The sequence below is a fragment of the Penicillium diatomitis genome (assembly GCF_028827545.1).
Source record: "Penicillium diatomitis strain IBT 30728 chromosome Unknown utg000012l_segment0_segment0, whole genome shotgun sequence".
NCBI classification, from domain to species: Eukaryota; Fungi; Ascomycota; class Eurotiomycetes; order Eurotiales; family Aspergillaceae; genus Penicillium; species Penicillium diatomitis.
In genome coordinates, this window is record NW_026623184.1 from 1,430,645 (window position 1) to 1,456,846 (window position 26,202).

Sequence of the window (26,202 nt, forward strand, 5' to 3'; positions counted from 1 at the left end):
TCAACTCTCGTGAGAGGTTGTATTTATTTCGAGGACACGCGTACCCCTTAAACTGAAAGGAATCCATTTGGGCTTTCCTGGACGAAGATCTCCCGTTCTACGCCTCCTGAGCTCACACAATGACCATTCTGCGCTCTACACTTGATGGTGGCGGTTGGAATACCTGAGCTGCTCCCTGGGTTGAACCATGTGTAAGGCGGTGATCGACATCTGTTGGCACCCATGAGCTGCAGTGTCGGACACGGCCCACCCAGCCCACAACCATACTGTCACGCACTAGGCAGTTGGTCATTCTGACTTCTAACCCTCGACAGGGTCGTCATGAGGATTTTGAACAATATGGTAAAATTTGAATTGACTCAGAGTATGTTTCGACTGTCGAAATAACGCATCCATCAAAAGAAGAGTATACCAGATGGAAACCCACACGCAGCAATAATGCCATGCCGGCAACCGGAAAGTAAAAGAACCTGCGCCGATCTGCGCCTGATAGCCTTACTAAACGCCTAAGAAGGCAACACGTGAAATTGAACGCTGGAGAAAGCGGGATATAACTCAATGGTGGGATACCGGGCGAAGCCAACGAAAGCATGGTGGCACACTCGGAACATCAAGAGAGAGATTTTGAGAAAGAAATTTCGTTTATACACGCTTGCGAAGCGCCCTTGTCGCCCTTGTCGAGCTTTCCAAAGTAGATGCAGGGGCGGTAGTCTTACGCACTGCGGATGCCGCAGTCGCGGCTGTTGGTTTCTTGACGGCCAGTGAAGCGGCGTGCGCACGGGGCACTGGGGGTTTCTTCGTAGACGCGGCTGTGCCCGTCGTGGCTTTGCGGCCCACGAGTCCGGGTTTGTTCTGCTTTGCCACGGTCGTGCCTGAAGAGGTCGTTGACGAGAAACTGTTCTTGCGTTCACCTTGGCGAGTGGCAGGTCGAGGCAGAGGGGAGTTGACAGCTCGAGGCCCGGTTGCAGAGCGAGCTGTCGTCTTCTTGATCTGCGATGACAATGGGACATCTCGGACGTTGGAAGTGGTGGCGCCACGGGGACGGGAGCCCGGGGCAGGAGCGCGGAGAGGGCTGGATGGTTTGAGAGGAGAGATGGGCCGGGACAGGTACGAGGGCTGGCCCTTTTCTGGAGATGCGCGGAACGGAGACTGAGGGTAGGTTCGAGAGTTGGAGGATTTGGGAGAAAGGATTCGGTGATTGTTGCTTCGCATTTCCTGCGAGACAATGCGCGATGTGCCGCTCGCGGCTGGGGCCTTGCCTCGGCGCTTGGGGTTCTTGAGTCCCTCTGGTGTACCGCCTGCTGGTGCATTCTCCTTATCGGAGTAGCCGTCGTTGCTGATAGTGGTATAGGTGTCAGCGGACTTGATTCATCAAGAACAAACCAGACCAATAACACACCTAGTGCGTCGCGTACGGCCATCACGCGTGCTAGAGGGCGAAAGAGCTTGATCGATAGAAATTGGCGCACGCGAGGCCTTTATAGGGGAGATCCTGCGAATAGGTGAGGTGGCTTGGGTGGCAGCGGCGTATTTCTCGAAGAGTTCGCCCATGTTGGCTTTGCGAAGAGATACGGGAATACGGTTGACGCGTCGTTCGAGACGAGCACGGAGATCGTGAGCTTGGAGAGTATACTGAGCACGCAGCTTACGCGCTCGCTCAGTGACTGGATACGAGAAAGTTTAGTACATATACAAGTGCAGCCATTTTCTCATCCCTTGCACGTACTCTCAAGCTGGAGGTTGTCAATGAGCGCTTGTTTCTGGCTTCGCGTAAGACGCAGCTTCTTGACTGGTCTCCCGGTGGGTGTGGCATCTGAAGCCTCGGACAATTCAGGCGCCTTGCGTTTCAGAGTAGCCATTTTGCAGGGAAAGTTTTCAACGTCGCGGTTCAAAATATGGAAGTAACGTGGGGGAGTGGAACAGACCGTGGAATATCCGGGGCTGGATGCGCGACGCCCATAACAAACAGGACCGCGGGCGGGAAGGACCGGCAGAATGCATAGCTTCACCTCATCGTCATCAGCCGACTTCCTTAGCTCCAGCATCACAGTCGTCGTATCTACTCCTACCTTTTCTCATCACTTTCTGTCATATACCGCCATCATGTCTCTCGAGGCTACAATGATCATGTCAGTCTGAATGTGCCAATCATCTCTTCAAGCGCTTTGCTGACCAATCCCATACAGTGTCGACAATAGCGAAAGCAGTCGCAATGGAGATTACACGTGAGTCGCTCGGCATTTGGCGATTTCGGAGACAAGTTCTGACTTCCAAATCCGCAGATCTACCCGCTGGCAAGCTCAGGTCGATGCTGTCAGCATCGTTCACAGCGTCAAGATGCGGGCACACCCACAATCGGCCGTTGGGTTGATGAGCATGGGCGGCAAGGGTCCCGAGGTCCTCTCTACTTTCACGACAGACTTTGGCAGCATCCTGGCTGGTCTACACAGAACCAAGATTCATGGCACATCGCATCTGAGCTCCAGTATTCAAGTTGCAGCTGTACGTGGGAATGCTGTCCCCTTCGAAGTAGCCGATGAGCGAGCGCGGAGGTAGCTCGGTCCGACTCTGAAACTAATCTTCAATTCATTACAGTTGGCCCTGAAGCACCGCTCCGAAAAGTCGCAACGGCAACGGATTATCGTGTTCTCGTGCTCACCCATCGCAGAAGATGAGAAGACCCTTGTGAAGCTCGCCAAGAAGATGAAAAAGAACAACGTCTCAATCGACGTTGTGGCATTTGGTGATTTGGAATCTGATCAGACCAAGAAACTCGAAGCCTTTGTGGACAACGTGACGAGTGGCGACAACTCGTACCTCGCCATCATTCCTCCGGGACCCCGTCTCCTCAGCGAGGAGCTCCAAACTACCCCGATCCTTGCCGGTGAAAGTGCCGCTGCTGGCGGTGCCGGCGGAGGCGGCGGTGATGAAGCTGGATTCAACTTTGAAGATGCTGCGGAGAATGACCCCGAATTGGCCTTTGCCCTGCGACTCTCATTGGAGGAAGAGAAGAACCGACAAGAAAAGGAGAAGCGCGAACGGGAGGCCGCCGAGGGTAAGACGGAGCTTGGTAATATCCCGGAAGAGAGCCAGGGCGAGTCAAGCAATGCTCGGGATAAGAAAGATGACGACAAGATGGATACCGCTTAGATGTTGTCTTCACTTCCTGGAAGCGAATTTTGATGCATACCCGGCGTTTCTTTGTCTTTTTCTCATTTTCTTAATCTTCCTCACGATTCCAGATCACTGTATACTCTGAGTTAAGACCTGGCCAGTCTGCTAGATTCACCCTCAGCCAAAGTAGGGTTCCTTATCGGCTCATTGAGTCAAAAAGTCTTGGGTACATTCATAGATGAAACATTTCATCCGTCCTGACTATCGATTACCAGACTGGGCGTTACCGATCAAGGGCCAAGGGATACGATTGAAAGAGAAATTGAAATTGGTCTAAGGGTCATCAAGTCATCATGTACTTCAATATAATCCGCGCATCTTCACAGAGAGTCACGGCCCTTGGGATCAAGAACATCCAGAACCCCGCTGGGCCTCCCAGCATACATCGACAATCACAAATTGAACCTGACAACAGGCATCTCACGTCCGCCCGCGCAGCCACGCCCCCAAATGTCGATCAAAGGCCTCACATCGCACCGGCATCTCCAGCTGATAGAAAGGATTTTTCATGACATAGTCGGCATACAGCTCATAAATCTTATTCATGATCGTATCGACATTCCCCGTCATCGGATCCGTGAAGAGCAGGAACTTAGTCCCCGTTAAAGTCTGGAAGCATGTCAACCGGAACTTCTCCGTCTCAAGGTGTTCCAGTCCTGAGGCGGCAATGCCGGGATTGGGATAGCTGTAGCCGGCAGGGGGTGCGCTGCCTCCTCCTCCGGGCGTTGTGGTGGCTGGAGAGGTCTGGGCGAGGGGTAGTTTTGGGGTGATGGAGCGGGTGATTGCGTGGACTCTGTTTGTATTGAATGTGAGATTGGTGGTTGGCTTGAAATTTGGGAGAGAGGGAGAAAGCGAGAGCGATATGGACGAGATGCACATACCCATGGAAGGTACCTGCTAGGACAAGGTAGTCGTTGGTAGACAGGCTGCGCAGACCCGCTTGGTATTCACGCTGGTAGATGAGACCACCCGCCTTGTTGATGATGATAAGGGAGAAGACCGTCCTATTAGACAGACAGATGAGTATTAGCGGTGCAATGATGTATCGCAAGCGTATGGCGCAAGTGCAGAGGCAGCATGCTTCCCAGTCCCAAACACTAACATGATGGTCGCAAACGAGGGTCTGACGATGTCGGCGATCCGGACAACGTGGCCGAGGGTATGAGGAGAGGATAGATGCTACTCCAGCACATGCAGCATGATTCGATCGTGGTAGGCAGTTGTGTGCTGGACCACTAAGAGAGTAAGTGTCAAGGCGAGGTTTGATTCTGGTGCGCGTAGGTTATCGCGGTCGGACAGGGACACTTTTCGGAGGTCTTAAGGTTATCGGGGAGGAAACCCTCCGCCGGAGTTGCGGGGAAACTGAGAGCACTTGACTATTCATCAACTGGCGATGAAACCTGCAATAATAGTTTCCACTGGACAACGGAAGAAGCGCTCGTATCGTCGTACTCACACATCTCCCAGCGGGTAATATGATGTCCTCCTCATTTTCATGATTCTATATATCCGAATCACACCAAGGTTTCTTTTCCTCCACCCGGTGTCACGCGTATAGATCAGTCTTCAGCCTTGCATCTCTTTTCCCCAAAGGGACATGCTGTGAGTGATCGAATGGAATGCAATGTAGAAGCTACATCACCCAGGCCAGGTAAAGATCGTGAAGCAAACATAGTGATAGGATGTTTTGCTACCGTTCTCGGAAGCTCAGAAAACCACCCTTGATAGCTGCCAGCATCTGAACACATGATCTTGAAGATATTGGTTGTATGGCTCTGATCAACATCAAAGGTAGAAAGGTGCGAAGAAAGCGAGGAAGGAAGGAAGGAAGGAAGGAAGGAAGGAAGGAAGGAAGGAAGGAAGGAAGGAAGGAAAGCAAAGTTGATAGTCGCTCAAAATCACCTCCTATCACCCAGGACTCACATCTGTTGGCGCGACGACTACACATGTAGACGGTTCAATACTATGACATGACAAAAAAGTAACTCGAGGGAGGCATGCCATTCAAACTAGGACCCGGTCTGACCATCTTGTCAGACATGTATCAGCTAAATTGTACAAATGCAAAATCCCGGGGTCCAGCAATCAGTTGGGATCGTAAGTCATAAATCGTACATGGTGAGCTGAGATACCCAGCCTCTTTCCAGGCTCAACTCCCGAAAGGAAAGCAAAAACAAAAGCAAAAACACAAACGAACATCCCCACCCAGCAAAAGACGGAGGCAAAGTGGTCGATCATCCTGACCGTTGTTTTCTCGACCACTTCTTCGGCACCCGAGCAAGCCAGTACAGGACCAGAGCCATGACCACGTTGAAGCCAACGTAGACGAAGAGAAGTCCGATGTTCCGCCAGTAGTCAGAAAATCTGATACTCAACTGGGCCAGGAAGGTATCATTGGACTGGATCGGACAAATCTCGCAGCCTGACGTAGCATTGGGATTCGACAGACTGGCCTGGTAGAGCCTCACATACGGGTCCAGGTAGCTGGAGCAAGTCTGGCCATGCGGTGGATCCACCTTCAAAAGCTCGATGCTCGAGCATTTGGCGTTACCCCCAGACAGTCCCGATGACAGTACCGCAGAGACCAGGTAGGTGAACGGGGACACACGGTACATGAAGATCCAGAACCGTGGTAGGGCGCTGGGGCTCGCGAGGACACTACACACGAAGCGAGAGACGCCGTTAGTTAGCACTCACTCGAACGCGGCTCACGACTCAACTCAGAAATCTTTCGGTTTGAGTTCAACTTACCCATTGAAGACCAGACAGAGCGAGAACATCACCTGTGCGATGTTACTTCCAGTTTCTGGTGACTCAATCCCTGCGATCATCATCGAACTGAAGGTCGACGTGAACATCAAGAACATGAGAATAACCAGGAACATGGTACCTCCCCGGGCAACCATCTCACCCGGTGGGGGGTTGCGGTAGAGCCCAATGGGATAATACCAACAGAAGTAGACCGGTATCGCCATCAGAATGTTCCAGGGCAGCTCCACAAGAACACTGGCCAGCATGAATGCTTTCCACGAGTATGCCTTGGAGGGCCGTTCCCTCACCTCGTACAAGGATCGTTGCGTGACGAAACTGGGCATCATCTGCTGAACCAAATTGGGGAAGATGATGAGCAGCATGAAGATGGCAAACATCTGGTTCTGGAGACCTTGCAGAGTGTTGGGCATGCGCCAGAAAGTGAATCCAATGAACAGCGGCTGATGATAGCCAGGGTTAGCAGAGGTAAAGAACAAGCTCAGCGTTGGATGATGCAACTAACCGGAATGACGCACATGGCCGTCTTCGAGTACAGATAGCCGGGACTACGGTAGTACTGCTCGAACATGCGTCGAATGCAAACCAGAAACTGGTACCAGATAGGCGTGGCGAACTCGCCATAGCCAGCCGTGGCTTCAGGAGCCGGTTTCTTGGACAGCTCATTTCTCATTTTAGCCAGGTCTTGTCGTACCTGCACACGCTCATGACTCTCTTTCCAGACATCAGCCCAGTCACGATCTGCATGCGAACCAGGAGCGGCACCGATGACCTCAAGCATCCATTCTGCCGGGTTGGCGTTCTCGGGACATTTGACGGATCCTTTATTCTCAAAGTATTGGATCAGGCTACTCATGTTTGTGCCAAGATCGCCAAAGTAGACGGTGCGACCACCCTTAGCCAGAAAGAGAAGACGGTCAAACTGCTGCATGAGCATGGCCGACGGCTGATGAATGGTGCACAGCACAGCTTGACCATGGTCCGCCAATTTACGCATCAGACTGCAGATCGACCACGCAGTTTGACTGTCAAGTCCAGAGGTTGGTTCGTCAAAGAAGAGCAGCAGGTCCGGTTTGGCGGCAAGTTCGACACCGATTGTCAGTCGCTTTCGTTGTTCGACATTCAGTCCCGTACCCAGAACACCAACAACAGCTTCCGCATACTCACTCATTTCCAACATGTGGATGACTTCCTCAACGTATGCGACTTTTTCCTTGTAAGGAATGCTATGGGGCTGTCGCAGGAGGGCGCTGAAGATCAAAGCCTCGCGTACAGTGCTGGTCTCTAGGTGTAGATCTTGCTGTTGTACATAGCCCGTCTTGCGCTGAAAAGAACCGTCACGAGGACGTCCGTCAACCAGCATGTCACCAGTGATGACACCCATGGTGACTCGATCCGCAAGAACGTCTAGCAATGTTGTCTTCCCAGCTCCTGTCACTCCCATCAAAGCCGTCAAAGTTCCAGGTCTCACCCATCCGTCGACCTCATCTAGGATTCGTCTTGTGCCGTTCTTGACTTTGATATCGTAGCAAACATTTTCCCAGTGGAAAATGGCAGTCTGCGTTGCAAGATTCGCGCTCTTGACGGTCAAGTCGGGAGCTTCGTCTGCCAGTCCCTGCTTTGTGCCTTTGGAGGCGTCCTCAATATCCTCTTCGCGGGACGCTTTCTTCACAAATGCCGGAATCTTGCCGCGCCGGAATACCAGAATCTCACCCTTGGTAGGCTGAGCACGAATGTACTCGCTCGCAACGATGTAAGAAACAAAGAGTGCGACAAAAAAGGCGCACAAAATGCCGTAGTTCCGCCACATGTGCTCTCTGAAATACCGGTATGTGGTATTGATGAAAGCATCACCATCGACGTAATCCTGTCCTGGCACTGCACCCTTTTGTGAACAGATCTTGGCACTTAACGGGGCATCCGCATACAGTGGACCGGCAGGGACAAAGTCACTACAAGGGAAGCGACGACCGCTGAACTCATTGATCATGAGCGACTCAAAAGTGTACTAGAGAGAAGAATAACATTCGTTAGCATCGCCAATGAAATCGGAGAACGAGTAAATCTTGGTCCACAAACCGCAATAGGGTTCAGATAGTTAAGCCACCTGAACCAAGGATGCATATCCCTAACCGGAATGGTGAAACCAGTGTAGATGACCAGGATCATCATGAAGATCGAAGATGGGACCATGGCCTGGGCCATCGAGCGGGAACTGGCGCCTATAGTGCGGAACAGGTTCGACATCACAAGCGAGGTCGTGAACGTGAACAGGAAGAAGATCAGATAGTGACCAGCCGTTCGACGAAGATGAGGAATGAAGTAGACGATGGTGTTGAACGTGATGGACATGGCGACCTTGAACGGCAGATCCACAATGTAGGAGCTGATAGCCTCGGCGGAAGGATGGTAGAAAGCATATTTGAAATGCTTCTCCACAATAGGACGCTGGTGCCATTGAGTGAGAATTTCCAAGGCGCTGGAAAATGCAGCAAGAAGAACGGCGAAGAAGATCAAGGCACCAATTTGGAAGAAGCTTCCGGTGGTTGCAGGGAGGTTGATGAAGACAGTGGAAATAATCAGCCCCATGAGAATGTTCCCAATCAACGAGGACAATGAGATACTCATGTCACCTCTCTGCCGGAGGAACCCACGCCAGAGGCAGAGCTTGATCTGCATTGAATACGACAGAGTGTATGGTGATTGGGCTCGAGTACCCTTCGCTTTCTGCGCAGCACGCGAGACACTGAAAACGTCCAATCGTTCTTGGTCGACAGGATGCTGCTGCCGACTGTCTTGGATCTCCTTGAGAAGCTGTTTGCGTTCGGCACTCTCCTTCCAGCGGGCCGCAAACTCATCAGGTGAGCGAGGAACCAGATCCTTGTAACCATCTCGCACACGGCGCTCCGAGGGGCTGGTCAGGGAGGTGAGGAAATCGGCTGTGGTCTGTCGATCTGGACACTCAAAGCCCATGTCGACAAAGAAACGCTTGGCATCATCAGCACGACCAAAGTAAATCTGACGGCCTTCGTACAGCACGACAGCTTTGTCGAAGATGTCATAGATGGACTGGCTGGCCTGATAGATAGCCACCACAGCGGTGGTCCCGCTGTATTCGGTGGACAAGCGTAGGTTCTTCACAAATTCCAGTGCGGTGGAACTGTCAAGACCACGAGTACTGTTATCCCAACACTGCAGGGGGCTTCCACACAGAGTGGCCTCCGCGATGCTGACCCGCTTGCGCTCACCTCCGGACACTCCACGCACAAAGTCATTGCCTACTTTTGTGTCCATGACATGAGTTAAGCCTAGCATGGCCATGACAACGTCTCGCATGTGCTGTGCATACTGATCGCGTGTCACCCCCGGCAAACGATTGCTGGGTGCGCGCGCGAGGGCAGCAAATAGCAGGGTCTCTCCCGCGGTCAGCATGGGGAAGTGGGTTTCTGTTTCCGCCTGGTAAATCACTTCACCACGGAAGCGGCCATGCATCTTCTGCCACGAGATTCCCTCATACTCAATATCTGAGCCATCTGCGAGGTACAGACCGTGGGTCTCACCGGCGATTGTTCGCAAGAAAGTTGAACACCCGCTAGAAATCAAAGTTAATTGATGAGTTTCCTACGTTGCTGACTTGTTCCTGGACAGTTGGTGAAGGAGGTGGGGTAAAGAACAGCGCAGCCTACCTTCCAGGTCGCCCAAGGACTACGAGCATCTCTCCCTCGTGGATCATGCCTTCAAAATCCCGGAGAATGTCGATGCGCTTTTTCTCGCGCATCCCCAACTGGCCCTTGATCCAGGATCCCATCTTCAGCCAGGCGTTTCCAAAGTCGGTTTGGTAGTCGGCAGCAGTGCCGTAACCAAAGACGTTGAGGTTGCGGAAAGACACCCCTGCGCTACGACGTGGATAGCGTGCGGGATCTCGCAGGATCATTTGCAGGAAGTTCTTGCACCACTTTCGAGCGTTGAAGTTCCTGGTATCGTTCGGGTTGAGCTCTGGATCCTGTTCTGGGTTCAGGAAGGTGTTGATTCCATCGGTGGTAGAAGCAGACGTGGTCTGCGTGAGGTTGGCTGGCCCCTTCTCGACCGTGTTCGAGATTGGTGGGGTGCCGGGGGCGTGGGAAGTCTGGTTTGTGGACACAATGTCTTTCGAATTGACATCGGTCAACTCGATATTCTCTGAGACCACATGCCTCGAGACACCGGAATCGTTAGTCGCAATTCGCGAGAGAGACTGCGCCAGTGAGCGAATCTCATTCTCGCGAGAGGAATCCGTCATGGTTGTTACCATACGTTGACGCTGGGAATCGGCGGGAATCGATGCAAAACGATTCGTGACGATGGGAATCGATGCGCGATGCGAGACAATACGGACGGTGGTTGAAAATGAAGGTGGAAAAGACGGGAGATTGAGCGACACGCGATGGATGTGTACCAGAAGGCGGTGATCTGAAACAATGCGAGGTCAGAAGGCGTGATGGTGTTGTTCGGGCAGAATCGAGAATAAGCGATTCCTCTTCGGGTATCGGACGAGGAAACTTCCGAATGACCAGCATACAGTGTCCCGGTAGTGTCTGGCTCACCACGGAGACGGTGCCAGAGCCTTCCGGTACGGTACTGAACGTACTTCGATGACAGAGAGGACTCGCAAGGGTCGAAGGCGAGAAAGAGTGCGAGACAAAGCGAGAGTAAGAAGCTCTTCGACTCGCAGAATTCTCGAAGGCAATCGAGCATTTCAAAACGTCACGGTTCCTGAGCAAAAACTTTATGGGCCTTTCGGTATCCTCATAGGTGGAGTTCTTTACGCCTCGCACCGGGCATCAACGACAAACAACGAGACCGGTCAAAGGATTACCTTCTTGCGAATCCGATTCGGGTGATGGACCATCCTACTAGTAGCACCACCAGATGCTGACACCTGCTGGCCGTGACTCAGACGTTGAATCTCTCTCTTCTTATCAGGCTTTTTGATTTACACGTCGGAGAGGGATTGGTCTTCTGCCGCAGAATCTCATACTTCGGATGGAGCAAGCTTCCCCGGACTGGAAACCGCTGCGTGTGGGTCTTGACACGGACGTCAGATGGATGTCGATATCAGGGATACGTCCTTCGGTGATTGGGTCCGTATATCGCGTATTCCACGAGTGGGTCGGAACCAGGATCTCAGCTCCACCGAGTCCACCCGAAGCCGAGCGTGCATTAGCCCCTTCCGGATAGCGCCCGTCCGATCGCGATGACTGCAGGGCTGAGCAAAAACCCTGGAACGGAAAGAGGCAAAAAGGTGGCCGAGGCCCCAGACAGAAGACTTGATGGCGGCACCAAGCGCACGGCGTTGCTCGACGGATGTCACTTTCCCGCTATCCAAGAATATCCGATCGATATGCACCTGATCAAGAGTCCCAAATGATCGAATGGCGGGTCCGTCGGTTGGTCTGGTTTCCGTGTCGCACAGTCACGTGGAGCACGGGCTCTACACACACGAGAGCGCTCTCATCGGCACTGTGCAACGAGACAGGCGTTGCGTGCCTTGAACGCATCGTCGGATGACTTGCGTTCGTGGATTCGGGACGGCAGGTCATCGTCCATGGCCTTGACCGACCAAGATTCATGCAAGAATGCACGTGCAGGATCAACTCGTGGAGCCGTGAATCCCTCTGCCCATGTGGAATGTGGAATACAGCGGCATCCAGAATGTGTCACCGCGACTCCCCAGCCTCGCCCGATCCGGCATGAAAATGGAAGGGCTTCTGTAAGTAACGGAGCCCATTCATATTTGTAGAGGCGGTGGAACCCAGGTCAGGCAAGTTCTGGGTTTTCATTGGAAGTCTACTGACTCACAGATGGGATTCAAATTTCAATGCAACACAACTTTCGTTACAGAAGGACTCGGTGCGCACCAGCTGGCAGACACGGGTACGTTTCGAGGTCAAAGACGACTCTGCCTCACTGATGTAGACTGTTGCAGCTGGTCGACAGTCCTCTCGATGTCTTGAAAGGGGATGGTAGGTCGCAGTACTCAGATAACGCAGGCCTCAGAGGATGGGCAAAATCCGCTAAGAGCACTCTCTTTGGAAGCTCAACCTGTCGACGAACATGATTCGGCCGATGGTATCTGCTTGGGGAAGTTGGTGGAGTTCAACCTCAAGATTTTTGAAGCGAAGTCGCATGAAGTTGGGTCTATATAAGGCGCATTCTCACAATGAGACTAGCAGACTCTTCACAACAACGACTCATCTCCAGTCTTCTCACACTCTCAACGAAGCAGAGCCTTCACCCCAAAAAAGCTCATTGGGCAGCGAGCTATACACCAGAGCCCGGCATTCTCTTTGGTGTTTCGTCTCTCCGGGGTGAGAGAGGGAGCCTCAACGGTCACCACCAGAGATAGACCAGGTGAGATGTAAGAGCCAGATTGGAGGAGATGCCATTCTGTCGGCTCCGTACTCTGTGCATACGGGCATATGTTTGACACCCAAACACGGTTCTAGAAGGTGGTTGACCGCACAGTCTGGGGTCCGAATATGCACGAGTTCTGTTTGCCGATCAATCACTGATCGCTGTGTGTTCTACTGCCAAGACTACTAGTTCCGCCATTGAACAGGATGAATTGACCGTATCCGACAGTTGATCAACTACTAGGGCTCGTCTGGCGTGACATGGTCCCGCTTCGAGTCCGGAGATGCCGTTTCTGTGATTGCCGCTGGTTCCCTCGGTGTATTAGCAGCGTCCTTTATCATTCCCGGTAGGACCTGTCGGGTCTACGCCGTGGACCGTGCTCCAAGCGTCTCGAACGAGCAGCTTTCAGTCGATAGACTATCAACTTCATGGAAGTGGACCCCGTCAAGCGTATTTTTGCTCCTGAGCCCAACGGCGTGAACCGAGCCGTGGATTGTGTTGGCATGGTGCCCATCGACAGCTAATAAAGCGCCCGAGCACTATGTCCGCATTGATTTTCATGAGTAGACTAAGGTCTACATTCGTTTTCCTGGGGTCGAGACGGATGTGTTTGACCGCTGAAAATCTGCTGAAAATCCCCGACCAAGGTTGTCAGCGAATGGCTTCGCGGGGATGTGGTCTACGGTTACCTTCCACAAAGGTGAGTAGCTCTAAGGCACTTATGCTACATGAGAATATTGACCGTTCCGATTTCAGTGACTACTGGTCTTGCAACAAGGACGGTTGAAATAACATGTGCCTGGAGAGCTTTCACCGCCGCACCTGCCATACCCGCCGGTTCTATATCAGGCCATGAATTTGAAGACAAAGTTCACGAGGTAAGAAGCGAGGTACAACGGTTCGAGTATGGGACCACGGTTGTTCGGAGGCAATGTCAATCTCCCATCTGTTGTCTGATGTTGAGGAACAATCCCCAAGCTACCCTCTCGGATATGCCGCCAGTGGCTGACGCGCAGATGTCTTCCTTCAGGTGGTCAGCACGCTGGACGTGCTGAAATCCTGCATTGAGCTTGTACGGCCTTCCGGCAGCATTAGCGACGTCGGTTGTTTGATCAACTGCCACTCTTCAATCGGGATCACACAAAGGATATCAATGACTGGCAGGCTCGAGGCTACAAGGAAAGTTCCCACTGGGGTTTCTTGAGCGAGCTTCCGAAGGGAGATTAAGTGGGAAGAAGTTCCCTGGTCGCCAGATGATTCGGCCAGATGATAGTTCCGGACAAGCATACGCCACAAGGAAGTCTGCTATTTTGAGTCATTGGACAGTGCGATTCGTGGATCATGACAGTCTTACACTGGGCCCGACGTCAAGCCTGGGTTCTTCTTTCTGCACCATGTTTCATGAAAGTAACGAAACTATATACCGCAGCGTCCACTCTTGAACCTGGCTACGTGGAAAGAGGAGATAGATCAGAGAACTCTTGTTCCACGGTCCTTCTTTGCTTTCTACTTCTCCGTCATGTCGAACTGAGTTTGACCGTGCAAAAATTAGTGGGCTGTGCTCCACGAAATGGGATATTCCATCGAAGTTCAACCCAGTACTTTCATTGCCCAAACACATCTCCACGGATCATCTACTTCACTGCTGAGAGGTTTTATCACAGCACCGGCTGTGCGTGGATGGAACACCCCGTCATCTACACAAACACAATAGGCTAGCTATTTCCCTGAAATTAGGGTTTCTGATGAACGGGCGCCTTCCAAAGTCGATTGGGAGCATGCCCCAGTAGCTTGTCCGGAAAACGCTGCAAGAGCCTCGTCAGATGTAATCGTAGCCTACTTTGGCGAAGCTGGACCGTTTATGATGATCTGCAGTTCACCTTACTCGGCTGAAGATCATGTGGCCTTGTCAAGTCAACATGAATTGACCCATCAGAGAAGACCAAGCGTTGGGAGGAAATTCGTCCCTGCTGGAACAATTATAATTGTATTTGTCCGCTTGGAGCGAACTCGTGCATCTGTTGAAGATATCTTTTCCCCGGAAGCTCAAGTGCATGACTCCGGTTCTTGAAGACCTGATGCGACAAGCAATACAGAACCTACATTACGCGGGAGCAGCCACGCCTGGGAAATTTTCGAAATGTTGATTCAAGCTGGAGGTCAACTATTGAACGTAAGGAATTGTTCACATTTCAGGCTTATTCCTTTCGTGAACGCTCACCGCAGGGAGGGTTGTCAATACTTGCAGAAGGTTGTCTGTCAACATGGAGAAATCACTCATCGTAAGTCCAACTCCATGGTCCGCACAAATGCCTCGGCTGGTCAAGATGTGTCGAAGTCACATAGTCTTCAACTCAACTCCGAATCATGACACCAATCTTAGTGCCGAGAGTTATTTTTCGAAGGAGCAGCATCTGTCTTTCAATGCAATGCATGTCAGCATGGCTGGCTCATGAGCGCCAGGGTGGAAGGTTTTCGGTATGTGCTTGTATCAGTGAGATCAACTCCTATTGAGGATCACCGGTCGATCATCGAGCTATGTGTGCGAAAAATAAAGCTCGTGAGTAATGCGGCTTTTGAGGGAGTCGAATTTCATGACGCCGACAGGTGACTACCAATTCAGTTCCTTGAATTCCACAGCAACAAGTGCACAGATGAATGGGGCTGATCGCTCGAAGGTCACATGAGATTTCCCGTGGAAGGTCTCGCTGCATTGGACACACACGCTTCTCCTACGACCGCATCGGAGTCAAAATTGCGCCCTGTGACGGGTGCAACGACATGGGAAAGATCCATGTCCACGGAAATCCTGGGTCGAAGCTGCAAAAGCACCAACAGTCGAGGTCCCGCCTGTGAACAGGTCATCCGTTGGTAGGCGACCTACAATTCGATGATCGACAACATACCACGTGGTGTAAGTGAGACCCTATTGCCTATCCGAGACCAATTCCCACGGTCATTCATCTCTTCGGCAATACGGGTTCGCAAAGGGAGAGGAAGATGGACGCATACGGGGAGGCCGAATGGCTGTCGCAGCAATTCGCCGACCGCTGTTTTAGAATGGGGTTTATGTTCATGAGCTCCGGATGCTCAGGCCAACTCGCCGCATCAAGAACAGCCTTTAGATGAGCATTGACCGTAGTAAGTCTCTCAAGCCGCTGTTCTTTCTCGGGGAGTTGACTGGCTAAGTTCATACTCAGTGAAAGCCGTAAAAACGACCCAGAGAGACGGATATTTGGATATGCATCAGAGAACCATCGTTCTGAAAACACTGGGCAAAGGCAGCCAGTCGACTTTGTATCATGATTGGCATCGAACGATATACTTGGCATATTCGGACACATTCCGCTATCAAAAATTCCACTTGCTTCAAATGTTACGTCCGGAACACGAGCGAATTGGCGACTACTAACGAGGCACCATTCCTGGAATCCATCATCCACGATGAGTCCCAGCTTAACAGCCTTGGAAAAACATGCAGAATATTCCACAGGATCCTTACCTGGATACTTACATTCAAAACACACTTATAGAGGTGATACGCTTGAGCTGAACACCGACTCTCGATCCGGTCACCAACTCCATTGGAATTTGGCTCGAGCGTCTAGACCTACAGCGACGATTACGCCGGAGAATTCATGACACCCGACTCGAGGTAGGTCTGGCGACATACCACCGGATGCAAAGACGGCATCTGCATGACAACAAGAGGCTGCAAGCACTTTACCCTAGTATATTTTCATTGTGTGGTGACCAAGAAGAGAGAGCATCTCGAAAGACGCACCTACGTTTTCCCGAAGCGCTCTTCAAAGACAGCTCGCATTATGTCACTCTCAGGCGACTTGACGGGCCATAAAGGTGAGCTCGGCAAGGAAGACCTCTTGAAGGAGGGCAGCGACAGGTTGGTGGTCTTCGAACAGTTTTTCTCGTTGACGTGCAGCTTTACATGGATATTATAAGCGAGGACCATGAGCTATCACTTTCTAGTTTACCTACTTTACCAGGTAAGTAATGCGCAGATTATCCAGGCGTGGGATTCGTGCAACTTTGCTAGTAGTAGTGCAGTTTGTACGAGCTGCTCCGGAGTTTGACCGGTGGGGAAGGTATTTTGCTCTCGCTTGTTGGAGACGTTTCGATTAATCGACCACCCACCGGTTCCCTGTTCGACCTCGATGCACTTGCTATTTCATTAGGTGAGTACTATTCTAGCTTGATTCACCAAACACTATGTATGTATTGTGCCTCACTAGGAGGCTCTTGTCGGACGTATGGATCAGAGGATCTCAAATGCATTAAGTATTGAGTCTCGGATTGCTGACGTGTTCAAGAACTGAAACTTAGCAGTGCATGAATATTATCCATCTGGTTTATACTCCCATTCACATTTTGCGAAAAGTGATACTTAGCATTATATCCGTTGACCGCGTCATGTTGATCTCTTTCGACATTCATAAAAGTCGTCCAGTCATGTCATACTCCCAGATTACGTTCACAAAGAGACTCGGGTAGAGTGACTCGCCTCCGCATCTCCACTCATTTAGTTTCCAGCACAGCCACACTCAAGCTGGGCATCTTGAATTCAAAGACACCCTGCTTGCCGGCCTTGATCTTCTTCGTCTGGGTCTGCACAATATTGGGCCCGGCGACACCGTTCATGGCAACTGCGTTGGGTGCAGTGAGAATGGTCAGATCCGCCATGGCACCGCGACCGACACCTTCGAATGAAAGTGAGATGGGGATCTCCTCGGTGCTGTTGTAGACGGCAGCTTTGAAGATGTAGGAATTTGTTTTGTTGTTCATGCCAGTGGCGTAGTAGAGAGGACCAAAGTCGCTGTCGGATGTGGATGGCAGGGTGTTGGTCATGTGGTGATCGTTGAAGAGCTGAGATGTGATTAGAGAGGAGTCAATTATAAAGGAAAAAGTACGATCAGCAAAATACCTTGTACAAGTACCAACTCGTAGACTTGGAGGTCTGATCAGGGTTGGAGTTGAAGCTGATCATGGTGGGTGACCACTCATAGCTATCAAGGTTCTCGAAGAAGGGGGCCTAGAATCTCATTAGTATGCCTGACGATGATGAAACTTCTCCATCTCAGGAGGACTGACATAGGTTGTACCAATGATTAAGTCGGCGTTTCGCTCAGCACCAAGCAGGAAGACAGCCTCGGCAACTGTGCCCAGCCAGAAGGGGTACAGGGTGAAGTGCTTGTCTGTCCAGTTGATGCCGTGTTGCGCGTTGTTGAACTCGGTCACCGCAATTTCTCCTGCAAATGCATTTATCTCAATCAGTCTGGACAGAACATGCAAAGTCTTGTATGGTCCCTTCTTACCTAGCAAAATCGGGTGCTCGCGGGTGTAGTTATCAAACTTGTTGAAGTTGGAAACAAAATTGTCCGGAATATCGTAAGTATGATAGTCACCGCCGGCATTTGCAGGGAAAGTCATATTGATCGTGGAAGCGATCACCTGAATCTCTGGATACTTTTCACTGATCGCATTATAGAAGGCCGGGAACCGGTAGGCTTTGTATGAATCCAAGCCACCGTTGAGATTGTCCTCATTTCCGACCTCAACGTACCGGATCTTCCAAGGCTCAGGGTGGCCATACTTAGCTCGGAGGGCGCCAAATTTGGTGTCCGTGGAGCCAGTCAGAAACTCGAGCTCGTCAAGGGCATCTTGCACGTAGAACCCGATCTCAGACTCGGGGACTGCGTCACCGTTCAGAGCGAAGCCACCCCACACAGCAAGGACTATGCCTGGCGTTAGTATTGCTGCGCCCAGGACAAATGTATTCAAGGAGGGAAAGTCTCACTGGGTTCCATCTCAAGATCGTCGCACCATTCCATGTATTCGACAAGGCCCATACCGCTGGTCTCCTCATAACCCCAAGTAGTAGCACGGCCGGGACGGTCCTTCAATGGTCCAATTGTTTCATTCCATTTCCATCGGTCCTCGATGGTTTGACCCTCCAAGTTGTTGCCGCCCGGGAAGCGAAGGAATTTCTATTGAAGTCAGACTCGCCGAATTTTCAAGCTCGAAGCAAATTCACGTACTGGACCCAACTCTTGCAAGGCCTGCATCAAGTCCCGTCGCATTCCGTTTGGACGATCATTCCAGGTTGGTGGGAACAAGCTGATCAGGTTGAAATCAAGTGCACCGCACTCCGTTTGCTAGGAATATATTATTGTCAGTCCAACGACGTATGTCGTGAGATGGATTGAAGAAGGCGATGCGGAACTTACGGAAGCATCAAAGGTCAATACAAAGTGATTGCTGGTGTTATCAGCCTTTTTGTTGGGGTGCAGAGTAAATTTGTGCTGCACCCATTCATCTGCACGACTCTCCGAAGCAACTTCGGTGGAGGCAAAGACTTCGCCATTTGCTGACTGCAGCGACGCAGTGAAATTGCCCGCGTAGGATCCGAGAACGTAGAACGATCCAGTGTACTTCTGGGGCCGCACGTCAATACCCCAGAATCCAGAGTTTGCCATGCCTGTTATACCCTCACCTTGAACTTGAAGGGATGTGGGCAAGGCGGAGGACAGAGGATTGGTCAAGTTCTGAAGCAGCAAGCCGGCTCCATTCACAGCAGCCCATGCGTCAACAGTGGAGGGGAAGGTAGAGCTACCCTGGAAAGCTCGGTTGCGGATCAACTCGGCGTAGAGACCACCTTCACCGCAGTGGTTGATTTCCTGTGAGAACATGGTGTCAGTGAATTGCGGGCTGTGTCTGATATTGGGTTCATCCATCGAGTACCTCTTCCATGGCGCCATACTGCAGATTTGTGGTAGCATTTCCACCAGATCTGGCAACCGAGACCTTTACTGCAGTGGCATAGGTGGCCAGCAATGGCAGAAGAAGTGACTGCGCCAACATTTTGTCTTCTTCACAGCATACAAGACTCAGCCGATAGCGATGAGAGCCTCAGAGGTCTCGATAGTCAACACTCGTACAGGTAGTGCGACGCGTCGATTCAAGGGATCAATTGGCGAGACCTTGGCAGCTATACTATCAATCGATGGGTATGGATCGACTTCACCTCTTATATCCTGACTTCCAGTGAAGATTCGTACGTCACAGAGCTCAAAGCAATTAGCCGAGACCGAATGCACCGTCGACTTAGGTGCCATCACCCCTCATTGTCTTCGGGCAGGGTCAAGTAGAGACCTCGCCTCGGAGGTAGATCATTCCCTCTTCGGTCACAGGATCGAAGGCATTGGCGAGAGGTCGATCCCACATTTTCTGTATTAGGCAAATCTCCTTGGTGGATAAATGCAAACAGGGCAAGACAGGCATCGATCTAGAAGAAGGCGCGCATGAATGATGACATTGAAAATTTATCGTCTTGCAGGACGCTAGAAGCATTTCTGGGCACAAGCGTGGGCCGTTCCTTAGAGTATCAACCGAGACTTGATCTGGGAAACAGTGAGTAGTGTTCCATTTCATTGGAAGGGAAAACAGACGGCGCACTTACAGTTGAGTCAATTAGTCTATCTTCGACGGCATTTTGGTCGAGCTCACTTAGAGTATCGACTACAGACCCCTTGTCCGAATGCAAGCCTTGGACAACAAGCCCGGCAATATACAAGCAAAGTATGTATGATGCAGTCCATGCCTTTGCCGCGACGTTTTTACCCGGCTTCCCCGCGTTTCTTCCCCACAGCGCATCCCACGCAACTTGGACTCGGTACGTTGCGCGTTAGCGGTCATAGGCAGTCAGTCGAGCGCTCTTGTCTATGCCCCATCATTGCTTTACAGCGAAGCTGTTGATCGCCGCATAGGGGGAGTAATTGCAAGCCAACGAGTGCCGGTGTTGCGATGAGAACTCCGGCAGCTCGCAAAGACTACCGGCCGGGGTGACCGCTACTTTCCCACATACACATCAACTTCCCCAGCAGTCCTGTTGCAGCTCTCACGATTCTCGACCTGTGCGATTGATCGCATTATGCCCGAGGTGTTGTGGTTATTTCGCATTTCAAGCAAGTAGCACAGTCCTAGCCACACTTGAGTTGGACACCACGAGTATCGTGAAATTGGTCCACAACACTCACGGCTCAAGAAAATGTGTGAACACTAGGATGGGTATCTTAGACAGGCCAGTTGCCCACTGTTTCGGGTGATCCGGCAACAGCTGCTAGACGAAAAGTTTCCTCGAGTTCCCTTGTTAATTGGCTTTCCAGTTCAACGTCGTATTGCGCGTGGGAATATTCGAAGGAGGGAGCATCTGGTCTATCATTGATAAACAGTCATTGCGGGAGGTATGGCCTGCGACGGAGTCAAGGTCTTTTGAAGTCACCCTTGGGGACCGTCGGGTAGCAGCTGTGGTTTTCCAGCCGTGCGTCGATGGGATAACAAGTATCACACGGCATGCCGTAGTCTTCCCGAAAGCTTTGTACAACTCTGATAATTTCTTGAACAAGGGAGCTGTCTTTGTGTTCCCGCCGAGCAGCATAAAGACCACCCAATACTTTGATGCGAGGATACCGCCTTCGACGTGCTAATATCATAGCCGACCGCGCTATCGGCGGGACGAGAGAGACGTAGCGCATCGGAAGGTATCTGGTCGGTCGAGACGAGTGACAATTTAGCGTTAGGGACGTTGCGCCACCACAAATCTGAGCTAAATGAAGGAAAACCGAGGGGGAGCAATTATCGACATGTTCATACTGACCTCATTGTTGTCCATTCTTCCAGAGTCCGAACACTATTCCTTGTGCGGCAGTGGTCAACGCCCAGAGTCTGCTCTTGTAAGACACAGCACTTTTTCAAAAGCAATACTGCGTCGTCGTGTCGGCCCTGAAATTTCGTGACTAGTGCAAGCTGATATAAGTCATTCAGAAGCAAAGGATAGTTTGGCCCAGTGATACGTCGGCCTCTTTCGAGCGTGTCCAAAAGAAGATCCTCCGCCTGTTTGAGCTTCCACTGCTCCAGGGAGATCCAGGCTAGGCTGGACGTGGCAAGAGTTGTGTAAGGATGATCCGGGCCTAAAGTGCTTTTCGCCATGTGGAGAGATTCTTGAGCCATTTGTTCCGCATCCGAAACCCGGGCCTGCGCAAAGTAGATCCAGGTCATGTTGATCATTGTGTCCAAGGTAGACTCGGCATAGGGACCTCTTGAATGAAGATTCCATCTCAAGGCTTGACTACCGAGCTCCTCGGCCCGCTGAAGACTGCCCTCAAGTCGAAGACAGGTGGACAACCTATGAATGGCTTCCATTGCGTCTGGCGATTGAAGCTGCCCGGCGTTCTTGTAACTCTCGATGACAGATTCAAAGGCTTGAATCGACTCTCCATAGTTGCCAATCATCATATCCGTGCGTGCTAGCGCGCTTTGAACGGCGAGGTATTTAGGATGTCGTGTGCCAATATGGCTTTGGAGCATGCTTCGAAGCATCACACGCAGCGGCTTCGCTTCTTTGAATCTTCCGTCTAAATCATAACAGTGAGCGACTGTGCCCATGAGCTGAAAAACTTCATCTGGGACTGCAGTGGCCATTGAGCTCTGTAAGACATGAAGAGCATGAGGAATAGCTGCACGCCAATCGGATCGCTGAAACACATCACAGCAGGGATATTGTCGCGCCAAGATTGTGACAGACTTCTTCTGCCAAAAAGTCATCAAGTTTTCTGAACGTAACCAATTGATTGTGGCCAATTGGACCAGTCGATGCAAATCAAGTCGTCGTCCATTTGCATTGCAGCGCACAAATGAGTAGGATTTGAGCAAGCCAATTGCTTTTTCGCGCTTCACCTCGTCGGCGACAGGGAGAAGGCACGTTGGGATATCGTTTGCACTCACACACGACATGAATGCTAGACAGTCTGCGGCCGTTGGGTCTGCTTTCTGGATTTGTTGGAAAGATGTCAGCCAGGTAGACGCGATTGGATTACGAGCACTCTGATATCGGCCTTCGTCCTCAAATTCCTCGCTGAGAAGGTCAATGGCCCCTTGCGCGTGTCCACCCAGAATTTCAATGTAGCGGGCGATGCTGATTCGATTCTCATTGATGAACGTGGCAGCTTGGACGATGGCTAGCGGCAGAAATGTCAGCTGCTCTAAAAGACGTCGTGTTGTGTCTCTGTCTTCCGTGATCAATGCTTTATTGATCAATGCATTACCCAGAAGTCTCGTGGCCCTTGACTCGTCCATTTGAAGGGCTTCAACGATGTTGCGGGGCGCAAGATGTTGCGCCAGGCGCATGCTTCTCGTAGTGAACACTATTCTCCCGTGTGGGCTTTGCGGTAGAAGTTGAGCCAGGCTGGCATTTGATGATGAAGAAAATCTGTTGGTCCACATCTCAAAGTCATCAGCATTGTCAATAATCAGCAACCAATTGCCGTTTTGGGGCCGGCTGAGATATTCATGGACGAGAGATTTAACATCTTCTTGATCTCCATCACTGGGCACGATGGCCATTTGGTGGGCGACTTTGACGTAAGTCTGCTGAAACTGTTCCTTGTCCATCGCCGGAATCCAAATGATGGAGCAGTCGGGATACATGTCGCGGACTTGATACGCCAGCTCCAAAACAAGCTGGGTCTTGCCAACTCCTCCGAGACCAAAAATGCCGGTCATTGGGCTGTGTGTCTTCGAGAATAGCTTTTGTTTCAGAGTTTCAAGCAGCTCAAGATCGACAAAGCCAGCGTTTCGATCGAAGGGAACAAACCACAAGGGATGTTTCTCCGGAGTCGTCGATGCTCCGGTGGGAGTACATCTCTGGAGGGTCTGTTTCAAAATCGAGGCTTGGTGTGCCTGAATGAGATATTTCAGTTCAAGAAAGTCTGCTACCTGAGATTTTTATTTGCTTACCTGTATGATGACGTGAAAGTCGGGCTCGGTCTTGGCTACGAATTCGAGCATTTAGTCCTGTTAATCAAACGCACAAGGTAGTTGGCTTACCTCTTTTACCAGCCAAGTTGACGATGCAGTCCCGGATTCGACCTTTTTGGTCTGCATGATGTAGATAGTTGTGTGTAGCGGTCTCAATTAGGCTCAACTTTTGGTAGTCGCTCATGTGCACCTCCTGAAGGCCTTTCTCGACGTTGAATCGAAATATCCTCTTCTGCCTTGTTTCATTGCTCCAACGGGCCATGAAACGGCGCTCTGTGCTCTCCGGCTTCGTAGCCATTCTGACCAAGGTTTTGGAGAGGAACTTGATCATATTGTCATCCATTGGCATGCTGGACGGGCTTCCGGTGCCCAGAGACAGGAAGCATTTTACCAAGGGCTTTAGATCCCGGCTTGATGTGCACCAAATATCGGCCGCCTCCTCTTCAACCTCCTCCACCGGGTTGTTAGCCCCGAAGGCTCCATCCACATACTGAGAATTTCCGATACTAACATACTCAAAAAACCCCGTTGCTGCAGAGGTAGCAAGGGCCGCTTCACAGATGGTTGCTGATACTTCTTCGTTTGAAACGGAGTAACTTCGAAGGCGAGTGACCTGTAAAGTGTCCTTCGCTGTTGTGCACACGAATACCCGACAACCACGTGAGCTTCCATCGTCCATGAGGTCATCAGGTGCGGCACCAGCCTTGACGATCACCTCTTGCACCGCCAATCTGAGCTTCTCGCTGTCGTATCTTGGCCGAATACTGCCAGTCCAGTCCACAGGGACAGACCTCAATTTCTTGCCAAAGACCGTTCGGATAAGGTCGGTATAGGCTTGAATGCAATCTTCAGTGCTCATTTGCAAGCGCCCGAGCATTATTGCGATCAAACTGTTCCGATCAGCACTCGAGACACTTTAGGGTTTGCTTGGAAGTGGTTAGACAGAGGTACCTACCCTCCTGTGCTTGTCCCGCCTATGAGGTCGAAAACCTCGCAAGGCTTCAAAATTGACAAGGATCCACGTTCTCGGCTCAATTGGATCATGATATGGTGGAGGATTAAGAGTGTGGACAGGCCCCTGACACCTCCTCCATCAAGTGATAATAGACACAAGCCATTTCGGTCGAGGATATTTGACGCGCGAGAAACACCCGCCATATTTTCTGTGTTAGTTCGGATCAGAGTGATGCGACGTTTTACATTCCGTTATATAGGCATCGAATCCTGTTATTTGAGGGCACCTCTGAGAATGATGATACGAGTTCAATCAAGCCATTGAGCGCCGGGGAGATGCAGGCAGGGCGCTAGGCATCTCTGTGGGCGCTTAACAGATGCTGCGGCCTCCAGTCCTTGGTAGTCAGTAGGTAGACTCAGTACTAAGTAGTGTGCCGCTCATCGTAGGGCGCCAACATGTTCTGCTGGATCGACGCAGACTGGGACTCCGCTACGGTTCATTCTAATTGTAGCTTCGGTCAGGGCGGCATTTCGAAAGAATGAGCGCTTAGCACTTATCCTCCTACGGTGTTTGAGAGCTTTTGCGCTCGTGTTTGTGTGGCCTGTGATCTCCCAATTAGAACAGCAGTAGCCGTCCGTAGCATAGTACCTTCTCTCTAGTAGTGAGAACCTCTGACCTCCGTCTCCATAATTTCACCTCGTCCCTTTCTTTCCCCAGACTGTTCTTGCATCTTACAATTTTGGGCATAGCGTATCAGTTCGCGAAAAAGCTGCGATGGATCAGGTCGCATATCTTTAATCGCTTAGGTTAGCGGTGAGATTACACAGAACCGTAGGCGGGCAACTTAGTCGTAGTGAATATTGCCATCGGTGATCAGAGAAGTGCGACATACAGGGCCCCAATGCCTCCCTGTAATCAAGCAACATAGGTCTCCCACATCCGATCTCACCAAGCAAGACCATGCTCCACCGATCCGGAAATAGTGCCACTCTTTCAATTTAGTTGAGCTAGCCACATATGCATATATTTAACCGCCGAGTGCATGGCGGCTTGCAGAATCGAAAGGAATCGTAGAATGCGAATCACGTTGCTAAGGCTGGATATGACGAAACAAGAAAATGACAAATAGGGAAAGCCAGGCCAAAGGGTGAAGGTAGTAACTCGGCTCAAAGACATGTCGGAAATGTCCTCAAGTCTTTCGAACGCCACGAGGAGAAATCACAAAGTATCGTCGAAGTCATTGGCTAGAGGATCTAGCACATCTCACAGCACTCGATACACTCGGCACAGCACTCGCAACCCTCCTCGCAAACGAAACAACAGCAGAGGGTGGCCAAGCTGCATAGTGAGAGTCAAGGTCAGTGAAGGTTTTTGTGGGGTTGCAATGTGGAAAACCAAACTCACCAAGCACCGAGACAACCACGGTCCTTCTTCTGCTCCTGTTGAGGGGCATTTGAGTTGTATTGCATCTAGAATTATGGATCAACATACGACAATGCATCAACGACCATTCATGAAATCCTTACAGTATTGGGGGAATAGCCTTGCTGAGGAGGATAGCCTTGCTGGGGAGGATAGCCCTGCGGGGGAGGATAGCCCTGCTGAGGATAACCTCCGTACTCTCCAGGGGGAGGGCCGTAGCCGGGCTGCTGGTAACTGTAGAAGACGATGATCAGACCACTGTCGACAAACAAGAAGGCTGTCCCAGTGCTCAAATCCGGCGATGAGGGAAGGATGGGAAATATGGTTTGATTGGCGAATCACATGGAACGAGGTTGGCGGTCTTCGGCCGACCGTCAGGATCGAGGTCGTGGGCGCAGGAAATGACGAGTCAAGACTTACGCATTAGGAGGATACTGGTGCTGCTGGTAAGACATCGTGGCTGGATGATATTATCTGAAAGCGCGGAAACCAGCCAGGTCAGTAAACACCCGGTTCGGTTGAGCTCATGCGACAAGCCCGAGAGAAGGTTTGGCGCAGGCGCGCCGAGAGGGAGGTCAGGGTTCGATCGCGCAGTGGGCACCGCCGTGACGATTCTCAACCACCTCGATCAAGGGTCCAAAGCTAGGCGGGACCGCGCA

The 26,202-nt window shown here is 51.3% G+C and overlaps 7 protein-coding genes across 7 annotated transcripts; 2 read left to right on the forward strand and 5 right to left on the reverse strand.

The window, feature by feature from the left end:
* Positions 1-642: 642 nt before the first annotated feature.
* On the reverse strand, positions 643-1,859 carry N7539_008383 (uncharacterized protein; the record flags this gene model as incomplete). Its single annotated transcript, XM_056937983.1, has 3 exons — positions 643-1,336; positions 1,400-1,664; positions 1,727-1,859. The coding sequence occupies 3 exons, from the start codon at positions 1,857-1,859 to the stop codon at positions 643-645; spliced, it is 1,092 nt and encodes a 363-aa protein (XP_056787075.1).
* Positions 1,860-2,103: 244 nt separating this feature from the next.
* N7539_008384 (proteasome regulatory particle base subunit RPN10) lies at positions 2,104-3,150 on the forward strand (the record flags this gene model as incomplete). Its single annotated transcript, XM_056937984.1, has 4 exons — positions 2,104-2,129; positions 2,187-2,225; positions 2,283-2,502; positions 2,596-3,150. 4 exons carry the CDS (start codon positions 2,104-2,106, stop codon positions 3,148-3,150), a joined length of 840 nt encoding a protein of 279 aa, XP_056787076.1.
* A 444-nt stretch (positions 3,151-3,594) lies between these two features.
* N7539_008385 (ABC multidrug transporter A-2) lies at positions 3,595-10,222 on the reverse strand (the record flags this gene model as incomplete). The annotated part of the gene is made up of 7 exons (XM_056937985.1): positions 3,595-3,967; positions 4,056-4,178; positions 5,419-5,832; positions 5,926-6,386; positions 6,449-7,951; positions 8,023-9,535; positions 9,630-10,222. The coding sequence occupies 7 exons, from the start codon at positions 10,220-10,222 to the stop codon at positions 3,595-3,597; spliced, it is 4,980 nt and encodes a 1,659-aa protein (XP_056787077.1).
* A 1,381-nt stretch (positions 10,223-11,603) lies between these two features.
* Positions 11,604-11,898, forward strand: N7539_008386 (uncharacterized protein; the record flags this gene model as incomplete). The annotated part of the gene is made up of 2 exons (XM_056937986.1): positions 11,604-11,692; positions 11,784-11,898. The coding sequence occupies 2 exons, from the start codon at positions 11,604-11,606 to the stop codon at positions 11,896-11,898; spliced, it is 204 nt and encodes a 67-aa protein (XP_056787078.1).
* A 4,971-nt stretch (positions 11,899-16,869) lies between these two features.
* N7539_008387 (alpha-L-arabinofuranosidase A) lies at positions 16,870-19,212 on the reverse strand (the record flags this gene model as incomplete). The annotated part of the gene is made up of 7 exons (XM_056937987.1): positions 16,870-17,217; positions 17,276-17,383; positions 17,443-18,086; positions 18,149-18,338; positions 18,390-18,506; positions 18,579-19,028; positions 19,093-19,212. 7 exons carry the CDS (start codon positions 19,210-19,212, stop codon positions 16,870-16,872), a joined length of 1,977 nt encoding a protein of 658 aa, XP_056787079.1.
* A 1,400-nt stretch (positions 19,213-20,612) lies between these two features.
* On the reverse strand, positions 20,613-24,324 carry N7539_008388 (Acyl transferase/acyl hydrolase/lysophospholipase; the record flags this gene model as incomplete). The annotated part of the gene is made up of 5 exons (XM_056937988.1): positions 20,613-20,895; positions 21,008-23,088; positions 23,146-23,180; positions 23,236-24,056; positions 24,122-24,324. The coding sequence occupies 5 exons, from the start codon at positions 24,322-24,324 to the stop codon at positions 20,613-20,615; spliced, it is 3,423 nt and encodes a 1,140-aa protein (XP_056787080.1).
* Positions 24,325-25,374: 1,050 nt separating this feature from the next.
* On the reverse strand, positions 25,375-25,998 carry N7539_008389 (uncharacterized protein; the record flags this gene model as incomplete). The annotated part of the gene is made up of 4 exons (XM_056937989.1): positions 25,375-25,459; positions 25,526-25,590; positions 25,648-25,777; positions 25,964-25,998. 4 exons carry the CDS (start codon positions 25,996-25,998, stop codon positions 25,375-25,377), a joined length of 315 nt encoding a protein of 104 aa, XP_056787081.1.
* Between the last annotated feature and the right edge of the window lie 204 nt (positions 25,999-26,202).